General features: G+C 46.8%; 1 protein-coding gene across 3 annotated transcripts in view; it reads right to left on the bottom strand.

Annotated features, from left to right (window-relative positions):
• Nucleotides 1-10,494, bottom strand: part of Adamts17 (ADAM metallopeptidase with thrombospondin type 1 motif 17) — a 356,834-nt gene that overhangs the window by 170,928 nt on the left and 175,412 nt on the right. For all 3 annotated transcript variants that reach the window (XM_023709886.1, XM_004623253.2, XM_023709894.1), the window contains exons 9-10: nt 2,971-3,111; nt 837-987 (exon numbers count right to left, since the gene is read on the bottom strand). In XM_023709886.1, the coding sequence (XP_023565654.1) occupies nt 837-987; nt 2,971-3,111 (292 nt within the window). The remainder of the gene's footprint in view (nt 1-836; nt 988-2,970; nt 3,112-10,494) is intronic.

The raw sequence follows: 10,494 nt of genomic DNA, 5'->3' as shown, positions 1-10,494 counted from the left end.
GTGCAGGTGTGGGTTCCTGTGCACGTGTGGGTGACTGTGCAGGTGTGGGTTCCTGTGCACATGTGGGTGACTGTGCAGGTGTGGGTTCCTGTGCAAGTGTGGGTGACTGTGCATGTGTGGGTGACTGCATGTGTTGGTAATGGTGCACAATTGGGTGACTGTGTGTGGGGGGGGAACTGTGCTCATGTGGGTGGTTGTGCAGGTATGGGTAGCTCTGCAGGTATGGGTGACTGTGTGAGTGTGGTTGACTGTGTGCGTGTGGGTGCATGTGCACATGTGGGTGTCTGTGCACATGTGGGTGACTGCAGGTGCACGTGTGGGTGACTATGCTCATGTGGGTGTCTGTGCAGGTGTGGGTGACCGTGCACATGTGGGTGACTCTGTGTGTGTGTGTGTGAGATGGTACATGTGTAGGTGACTGTGCATGTGTGGATGACTACGTGTGTTGGTGACAGTGCGTGTGTGGGTAACGGTGCTTGTGTGGGTGACTGTGCACGTGTGGGTGACTGCACATGTGTGGGTGACTATGTGTGTGGGTGACAGTGCGTGTGTGGGTGATGGTGCTTGTGTGGGTGACTGTGCACGTGTGGGTGACTGTGTTCCTGTGGGTGACCATGCAGGTGTGGGTACCTATTCACGTGTGGGTGACTGCAGGTGCATGTGGGTGACTATGCATGTGTGACTACCTGGGGCACAGATGAGTGTATGTATGCAGTTGTGAATGGGTTGGTGTGCATGTTACTTGTAAATACGCGTGTCCTCCAGCCAAAGCCTGACCTGTTGTGGGAGGGCCAGGCTTGCACCCCTTGCTGAGCCAGCCCTACCAGGCTGCTTACCTCCATGTTTTTGCAGAAGGTGGCGTTGGTACCGAACAGGATCTGGCACTGCTCATTGGCGCTGTAGTGCATGCCAGGCAGCTTGTGGGACAGGCGCACCGCGTGCTGGCTCCTTGGGTCCGTGACCAGCAAGCAAGTGCTGACTTTGGACCTGAAATAGCCAAGAGGCAAGTTGACTTGCATATGTACGGCCCACATTCATGTTTTAATTTTTCCCTCTCTGAGAAGCTCGCACCTTCAAGTATTTATGGGAGAAGGACCCAGGCAGTGGACATAATAGACTGTGTTTTAGGCTGGCCAAATAGTTCAGTGGATCAAAACACCTGCAAGCAGGCGCAGGGACTGGGGGCTTCGATCCTGGGCCTGCAGTGCCGGCCCCGCCCCTGGGGCATGCAGAGACAGCAATTGAGGCTTGGCATGGTTGCGCATGCCTGGAATTCCAGCTCTTAGGAGGCTGTAAACAGGTGGATCAGTATGAGTTTGATCTGGTAGTGAGACCCTGAACACTCTGTAGACCCTTCCCTAAAGTATAAATAAATAAAATATAGATTGTGTTTTGTTTGCTTTTTAATCTTTACTCTACTTAGTATAATATGCATCTCTGCTCCAAAAGCCATGAGATATCGTCCACCCTGGAGGGTCCTTGGAGTAACACCACCAGGCAAATGGACTCTTTTTAGGTTTGATAAAGATGCTTTTGAAACAGATTACAGTATTTTTTTTAAGAGTATAGATTCAAGCCAAAGATATCAGGGATAAAACAAAAGCACAAGTAAGGATTGTTTTATTTTAAATGAAATCAGCATCCTTATTTCCAGCCCCTTAGATTCTCCTAGGGGGCTTGCTGGCCTGTGGCAGGCATGCTAGCCTCGGTCTGTCACCTGGCCACACCTCATGTTCTCACTTAGGATGCTGACCAAGATGGGGACATTCACTGACCATGTGTGGTACATTTCCTCCAAAATGGGGCCCCTTAGGAGGTTAAGTACTTAAGTACCTTTATTTTTCTATTCTTAAAGAGAGGCAGATGGTAGTAAAAAGAAAACGCAGCCATTTGCCAAAACTCTTCTTAAAAAAGACTGGCTTATGCACAAATATACATGAGGCTGGTCCTGCTCTTCCAGGCTCAACTTCCCCTCACCTGTCACCAACAGGACCAGCACCATATACATGAGAAAATGAAAACACCCTGTTTTATTGTACTGAGTCGTCTGGGTAAATAAAACAACATCAAGCAGCTCACAACATTTTACGAGGATGGTGTGACAGCAAAGGCTCAATGAATGTGAACTACATTGAAACTAACAAGTTCATGTTCAGCCTGGTTACTGCTTAAGCAATTTCCTCTGCAATAGGGGAGATGAGGAAAGTCCCAGGAGGATGCCTCTGTCACTCTCCCCAGCTGCCCTGGGTCCCTTAATGCATTGTAGGACTGCAAAGCTCCCTATGCAGAGAACACTCGGAGATTCCCTTCCATTTCTGCAGGGTAAATGGATTAACACAACTCAGTAGAGAAATGATCAAGGAACACACATTGCACCAGGGCTATAAATCCCCCCCCCCCCTTGGGTTTTGACACTACGGGACTGGTGTGCTCTGTGCTCACACTCAGTTTGATAGAAGCTTGAAACCAGATGGCCAGCTCTGATGCAGAAGCCTGGAAATGGAATGACATAGTTACCTTCTAGGAGGAAAGTGGCCATGGGAGATACTCCTCCCCCATCTGAGAGCTGAGCCACCTCCTTCCTCCAATAAGCTCCCTCCCCTCCAGGGAAGCAGCCTTAGCAGCCAAGAAGGGCCTGGCTACGTGGCAGCTGAGCGGGACCATGACAGCAGCATCCACTCACGGTGGTGGACTGCTAAGTGTGATGGGCTTCCAACACAGGGTCACAATGCTGACACTTCCATCGATGGATAAGCACTTAACAGTCACAGACCAAAAACTCAACAGGGTACATGATGCATGCTTGGGAGGAAGTGTTTTCCTGTCACACAGACTCCGCCCACACAACATCTCCAGGCCAAGGGAGGGCTCAACAGGCAGTTTGCTGCTCCTCGTACTTGCTGAGCTACATTCTGTCTTTGGGGAGAACTTTCTATCAATTTGATGCTATAAAATAATTCCATGACTTACTTGAGGAAGTTTTCAAGGTCATCTCGACTGCAGGAGGACCAAGAGAGGTCACTGGGACTCCGGCCCTTGACCCACTCTCCAGACATGATGTGGGTCCGGCCGGCACAAGACGAGTGGTCGTCGTCGTGGCTCATCCCCAGGCTGTCCAGAGAGAAGGAGAAAGGGGCACTGTGCAGGGGTGCCTCACTCCCAGGTCCAGGTTCAAAAGCCCGATGTGCACTGAGATTTAGTTTAAGTGCAGATGCTCAATGTGATCTGTCTAGCAAATGTCTGGACTCACGACCCCCACTCGGACTCACAGCCCATATTCAGACTTACAGTGCAGGAATGTGAGCAGCAGAGAGGCCTCATTATGGCCTCTTCCACAGCTCAGTACTGTACTTTTTGCTAATTGCATTATACAGTAGAGTACTGTGGCTTTATGCTCTGTTATACCAGAGGCGCAAACCTGTGGCAAGTGCGCCCCAAGAGCTTTTGTTATTGAAAGTGCTAAAAGGTTTGCCCTCACTGCTGAATGCTGCAGTCCTGCATGTGAGTTATGCAGATGAGAGCAAGGTCATCCAGTTGGGGTTTCCTGGGATCATTTCTTTGTTCTGAATATTCTAATGAATACACTATATACAATTCCTCCCTCAGCAATCAATCCATTCATTCAATGACCGACTCTCCGGACCAGAGCCCAGCCATTAAGTGAGGAAGGCCTGCACAAAAGGTGGAGCAGCATGACATCGGATCCAGCACAGTAGATCGTGCTCAGGAATTGGCGGAGAACTCAGCACGGGATGGGATCACATGATGAAGGCTCAACAGATACTTGGTAACGATGAGTGAATAAATTATATGAATTATGACATTACAGTTCTTAAGCTTTTAAGCTTCTGAAACAGAAACTTGCTTTGTCAGTAATCTAAGTGTTCTGTGTTCCTCAGATTCACCACAGTGCTAAAGGCCAGTGGGAATCAGCCAAGAGTGACTTATCAGATGCCATGAGTTCAGGGACTCAAACACATAATATCTTCTGTATTTCTATACCAGCATCCTCCAAGAGCATTACTGTCACCTTGTCTAACCAGCTGGACTTGAGGGACACCAAGATGCTTGCCAAGATGCTACTTTATGCACGCACTGTCACTGGGGTGAGCTGAGTGTCAGATCATACAAGATCAGGTGGCCTGCAGTTCCTGACCTGTGACTTCCAGGAGAGGAACACACTGGGCATAGGATGCCAGCTCTGCGTCAAAAATCCCCATGGTAGAGAAAACAGATGTACTTTAATTCATTCAACAACTATTAGATAGTTCTCAAGCGCCAAGTAATGGAGCAGAGGGAGAAGACAGAGGAGACAATTATTAAAAGGATGCTTCTCTGGAGCCCCATTTCCCAGTTTTCCTCCTATGCCTCTGACCCTCTCTCATCAGATACTGCTTGCTGTTCACTGCTGATAGCTTCCCAAGAGAAACCATTCCTGTTTTTCTGTAAAATCTGCAGCTAAGGAGAAGCCCCCTGTGGAGCCAAAGCTGTTTGCTTTACAAAATACATTGGCTGGCGAAGTGGCACCTTGCATGTCAGGCCAGCAGGGTCCTCTGAGACTGCCTATGCTCCCATGGGTCAAGGAGGCGTCTTCACCAAGGGTCAGCTGTTCGCTCACATCTTGGGATACAGGTGATACTCTATTTTGCGATCCGTACATGTGCTTGCATGTTGGTTTAATCAATGAGACAAGCGAGCAAAACCACAGTTGTTGTCATGCAAACTGATTTTAGCTAGTAGCTAAAATACACTGATGCCAAAATGGGCACAGCCAGGATGGCATAAAAGATAAGCACTGAGTTGCAAAACTGTGTTTCCAGACTGCCCCATGAGGGGCTTTTACACTCTTACCTTGTATACAAGTAGGGGAAGTAAACTGGATTCACATTCACATTGTAAATGTGCTCTGAATAAAGGTTACGATATGGAAGTCCAGTGCAGATACCCTCAAACAGAAGGCTCCCTGCACTGCCACAAAGTTAGTGAAAACCATATTTAAGTATTAGGTACGTATACGTAATTGTTAAAACACTATTTTCATAGCTTGTGTTAAAGGGATTCAAGTGTTACTTCTTGATTTTTCTCCATTTGAGCCAGTTTTCTGGTTCATTGGCCACTTGCTAATTGGTTCTTGGTTTACTGGCCAACTGACCAACTATCACGGCCTATCTGGGGTGGCTGACAGCCACACTTCTCTCAGTGCAGACCTCTCTACCCAACTGCAAACATTCTCCCTGGACGCCCACACGGCTCCCCACTCTCCCGATTCCCACAAGGCAGCTTCTGCATTAGTGACTGGCCCACATGCAGCGCTTGGTGGATATTTCGTAAGTGCATTATATGCCTAACGCTGAAAAACGTGCCCGCAAATGGGAGAACCCATCCATAACACAGGTTTTAATTTAATAAGGTGGTTCACTGCTCAGAGGGGAGTGGAGAGCCTCTTTGGTAGGTTTCCAGAAGAAGTGGAGTCAGGACCCAAATGACGCTAGCATCCCCGTGTTCTTGGCAGCAGTATGCACATCATCCAGGATGTGGATAGCACAAAAATGGAAATTCCTCCAAATGCAGTGACATGGATGACACTTGAAGATACTGTGTCAAGTGAAATCAACTTTACGCTCTTCTCACTGACATCCTCATTTGTTGTTCCTCATTTTAACTTCTGATGGAATTGACTTGGTTTTCAAGCATATTTATCAGAGCTTATCATAAATTGAATACCTTAAGTGTAATGTAAGGTTCAACTGGATACCTAAATACAGGTGGTGGCGTTTTCAAATGGGTAAAGCTTCGGAAAACTTTGATGGATTCCAAAAAACTCTATGAAATGTGTAGAGGCTATAGAAGTAAAATGTCACATTAAAAAAATAATAATAAAGCAATGCCAGCTTCCTTCTCCCATCATCCTCTGAGCAATAAGGTGTAACTAATACCTGGGATCAGGTCAAACTGCTCCTTCTTCTAGAGTCCTAGTCTTCTTTAGTGAACATTAATGATTTTTTAGAAAATGTCTGGTTCTGAGATTCTCAGCTGGGTCCTTGGGGAATCATCTGAAAGCTTGTACAGGGGCTCTGCTAGTCATGTGTCCCCCAAATCCTTCACCACAAAAATTTTCTTGTTCCCCCAAGCATGGGAGGCCTCCCTAGTTGCAGGGTGATAAGCATGTCCACTGTTACCGATCTGAATGTTCCACAAATAGACACACCCTACTGTCCTGCCAGAAATGGTCAAGTCCCTGTAGAGACTCCAACTCGACAGGATTTCTCTAAAACTTTCTTCCACTCTGCCAACAATTTGGCCAGCATCTCAGGTTGTGAAAACTCTTCCAACCTAGATCCCAGGTCTATAGAGACGGAACACGCCAGTTATCTGTCTGTCTGTGTGCTATGAGGAGATGCCCCTTGTCCTTTCAGGCTGGAAGCTCTGGAGCAGCCATCTGATGGCTATTTCCAACCAACAAGGGTGTCTGGAAACCACCCTCTGAGGAGATTCAAGCCATGAGAGGGTGGTCTCACCGCAGACAGAGGAATGTTGGGCTTGGAACCACTTCCACATTTTCTCTGGTGGTCAGAGCCTCCTCCTCCTCTCCTACCATCAGACTCACTTCAGGAGACACATAGGTTGATTATAAAAGTGCTCAGGAGGTAGAGCTCATTGTGGAGCCCTCTCCATTCCTCACAGGATCTGACCCACCAGCAGTGTGATGTGTCTGGTGAGTGTTTGCCTCTGGAGGCCCTCAGAGGAGGACTTCCCTGAGGAATGTTCCAGTCAGCAAGATCCGCCAAGAGTGGAATTCTTGGCTTTTGGGAGCTTGCCTATAATATAGATCACGCTTGATCTGGTTTAAAATGTTAAATGCTAAGTAAATGCCTCATAAATTTACAGTTTGATGAACCAGCAGTGGGCTGGGAGTCTTGCTACTCAAGGTTTATATAAACTACTGTTTAGGTTATTTTTAGTTTAAGATTATCTGACTAAAATTTCTATGTTATTTTAGGTTTATGTCCTCGGGCATCTATTATTTCTGGCAGTACTGTACTTAACAAAAACGTGTAGTGCTAAGTACACACAGTAATTTTAACTCTGACTGCAGGGTTGGGGGCACAGATGGGCCTCATGTCACACATGTCACATACAATAATAACTTAATGGTCTGGAGTTGATTTTTATCTTAAAACAAAGCAACATGCTGCTTCTGTATTTGCTTTGGGAAATCCCAAGCATACCATGGAGGGAGTTCTGAAAGAATTCCCACACGCTCCACCTTCCTAGCTTCACCCCAGATGTTGGAAGCCACAGGAGATGTTTAAGGATTCCAGACTTGGTGCAATTGTCATTATAGAAGTTTCAGCTGAGCTTGACCCTGAGGTACACATCTCTCAGAAGCTTGGGACTCTGATCTCAGGTGCAGGAATCAGGTGTGGCCTCTCCTCTAAGTTGGCTTGGGGAAATGAGTTCTTGTATTGGGATGAAGAATCTAGGGAAGGGCTGGTGAGATGGCTCAGTGGACTAAAGCACCTACTTAGAACAAGCTTAGCAAAGCACAGGGACCGCAGTTCAATCCCCCAGCACCACATGCCAGCCAGCCCCGCCCCCTGGTGGGCTGAGCTGGCCACACACACACACACACACACACACACAAATAAATAAATAAATAATTAAAAAAAATAAAAAAGAATCTAGGGAAATGCTCCAGCAACACAGCCTCACCACTGAAAGGGGAGGAGCTGGAAGGAGCCTGGTGTGTAGCCCTGGGGGTCAGCTGCCTGCCAGTCTCTATTCAGTAATCTAGTTAATTATTAAAGTTGCAATAGCATGGCCTGTAGCAGTTTCCGAAAAAGGTGGCCAATTGCATACTGGCTTTTGTTAATTAACATAATAACGGCCAACACATCAGCTTTGTTTTAGAGAATTCTCCACCATCGGGACCCTTTGCCAGAACCAGACTATGCTCTCAGTATTTTGCTTCTAAGAAATTTATCTGCAAGAAACCCAAGTCCCTGAGAGGGGTAACAGGCAAACTCAGTTATAATAGGCTGAAGAAAAAATAATATGAAAAATCTTACCCCAGAGAATTTTATTTTCTTTAGAAAAAAAAAAAAAAAAAAAGAGCCCAGCAGGTCTCAGAGGCTAGTAATAAGGCTAGACTGGGGCTAGCAGAGGCCTTGCTCTAGTCCAGTGTCCTTCTTATCATGCCAGTAAAAACAGTCATAAAACACTGAAGTTCCAAACTCCCAGTAAGTAACAGTCAACAAAGTGTTGGTGTTAAGTGTGTTTGGCTGTAACAGAGAACATCACAGCAAGTGAAACTGGACATACACAAACAACATATGCTATCGCTCCCAGCTAACCAGAGTGCTGAAATGACAAAACAATGTCAACTTGGTGAATACATATATATTGACATACTGACATCAGGCATAAGAGTCACACCCCAAGTAGTCTTGCCTGCATTAGGGTGTACATGGGCATACATACATATACATCATAAATTATATACAGCACGCTGTGATTCAAATCAAGTGGGTGTTTAACTTTCAATTTAATAAATATTCCACTAATTGTGCTGAGAGAGAAAGTGAGAGAAAAGTAAGAGTCAAAGCACAAGTGACTTCTGTCCCCTCTTCTTGTCAACAACCTACCTCTATGCCTCGGTTTCTTTATCTCTGAGCAGGCAAGGATGATCATAATAAAGGTTGTTGATGATCATTCAACAAATATTTGCCAAACACGCACTGGGTGCGGGACATGAAACTCACATCCTGAAGGAAAGTAGGCAAGTGGGATGTGAGGACGCAACCACCAAAATGCCAGTGTTGGAGGGGCAGGAACAGGTGACCTGGCTTGGGACCGCACGCTAGAAATGGAGGTGCCTGAATGGAGAGCCTACCAGCGTCTAGGAGAGCCAGCTGCGCCGGGTAGGTAGGCTGTCACCTTACACAGAGCTGCAGACATCCTCAGGACTCATCCAAGGACAACCATGGACAACTATACTCTGTGTGTCGTACTTCATAGGAAGGGGCTGAGGGGGCGGCTGGCGGCACAGCCTCTCATCTCATTTAATTCCCAGCACCAGGATGAGGTGTGAATGCAGGAGTTTCCATTGTTGCTTGGTTCTCTATGAGTGTAGTAGGCTGAAGTCAGCAAAGGCTCTGAGAACACAGCATCAGGCTAAACCTGTCATCAGCTCTGTGAATGCCGAGTACTGGCCCCACGAGACCCTGCAGGCTGTCAGCACCAGACCCCTTTGTCATGTTCCAACATGACAAGCATGACCCTGGCACAACAAGCTGGTCTCATCTTTCTCTGCATCACCAGCAGTTAGGCTGGGACGGGCTCTGGCCCAATCATTAGTTATAAACTAAAAGCAGCACATAACCTGCTATGGTACGAATCCAAATTGCTCCCCTAAAAGTCTCATATGTCCAGAAATGGGAGTTTCCAAAGGTCACTGGCCATGGTAGGGTTGGTCTACTCATCCATCAATGGGTTTACACCTGACTGCTCTTAGGACATGGGGCCTGGTTGAAGAACTGGGCTACTGAGGATGGGGCCTATTCAAAGGTGTATTCTGGACTCTGGTCTCTTTCTCTTCTCATTCTCTTCTTGTCTGTCTGTCTGTCTGTCTGTCAATGTCTCTGTTTTCTCACTATTATGGGTTAGGCTGTACTTTTTCATTGGTCCCTCCTATCATGACATCATTTCTGCCTTCAAACCAATTGATCACAGACTCACCCCTCTGAAAGTGGGAGTGAAAATAAACCTGTATTTCTTTAATTTGAGGCATCAAATTAAAGTAATTAATCACTGTATTTTGTCAAAATGGGTAGGAGAGTGACCAGACAACCCACCAGCACATAGGACACAAGCCTCCCCAGTGTGTGCCTCCTCACCACCTTATGCGGGCTTGCGAGCAGCTTCCTGGCTCAATGTTCCAAGCATGAGCACGTGACCATGCAGGCTCCCATTGAGGCGGCTCACGTGCTCCTTCCCACAATGCCTCGCAGTGCAGAGCACCCAGCAAGCGTGTGTCGCACTGATGTACGCAACCTGATGCCCCATCCCTTCAGTAGACTCGGAGTCAGGTAACCTTTGCAAAATTTTACACCGACACAAAAGTCATCTTTACTTGTGCCCTGAGGAAACATTCTATAGACTGTTGAAAGGGAGTCTAGTGTGAAATCCTGAAGACCTTTGGAATGATGGCTGTAAAAACAAAATGGGAATTCAGCCTCCCAAGGTGACTACTTTAGAGAGGATGGTGCTGACCCAGAAGGATGAAAAAGGTGTGGAGAAAGTTTCCGCCTCTGTCCGTAAAGACGAGCACAGTAGGTAGAAGTGATAACCTGCCTCCTTTTCCTTCTTTAGTCTCTTTTCCCCCGGACGTTACCAGGTTTGAGGACTTTCTTCTTCCACTTGATGTTGGGTTTTCAGTGTCCATAAAAAGTGGTTTTCATTAGGGACTGCAGTGTGTATACTGATTTACAGAGA

The sequence above is a fragment of the Octodon degus genome, unplaced genomic scaffold (assembly GCF_000260255.1).
Source record: "Octodon degus isolate 3935 unplaced genomic scaffold, OctDeg1.0 scaffold00002, whole genome shotgun sequence".
Classification (NCBI taxonomy): domain Eukaryota; kingdom Metazoa; phylum Chordata; class Mammalia; order Rodentia; family Octodontidae; genus Octodon; species Octodon degus.
Note: the sequence above shows the minus strand (reverse complement) of the source record. Positions and strands in the feature narration are given on the sequence as shown.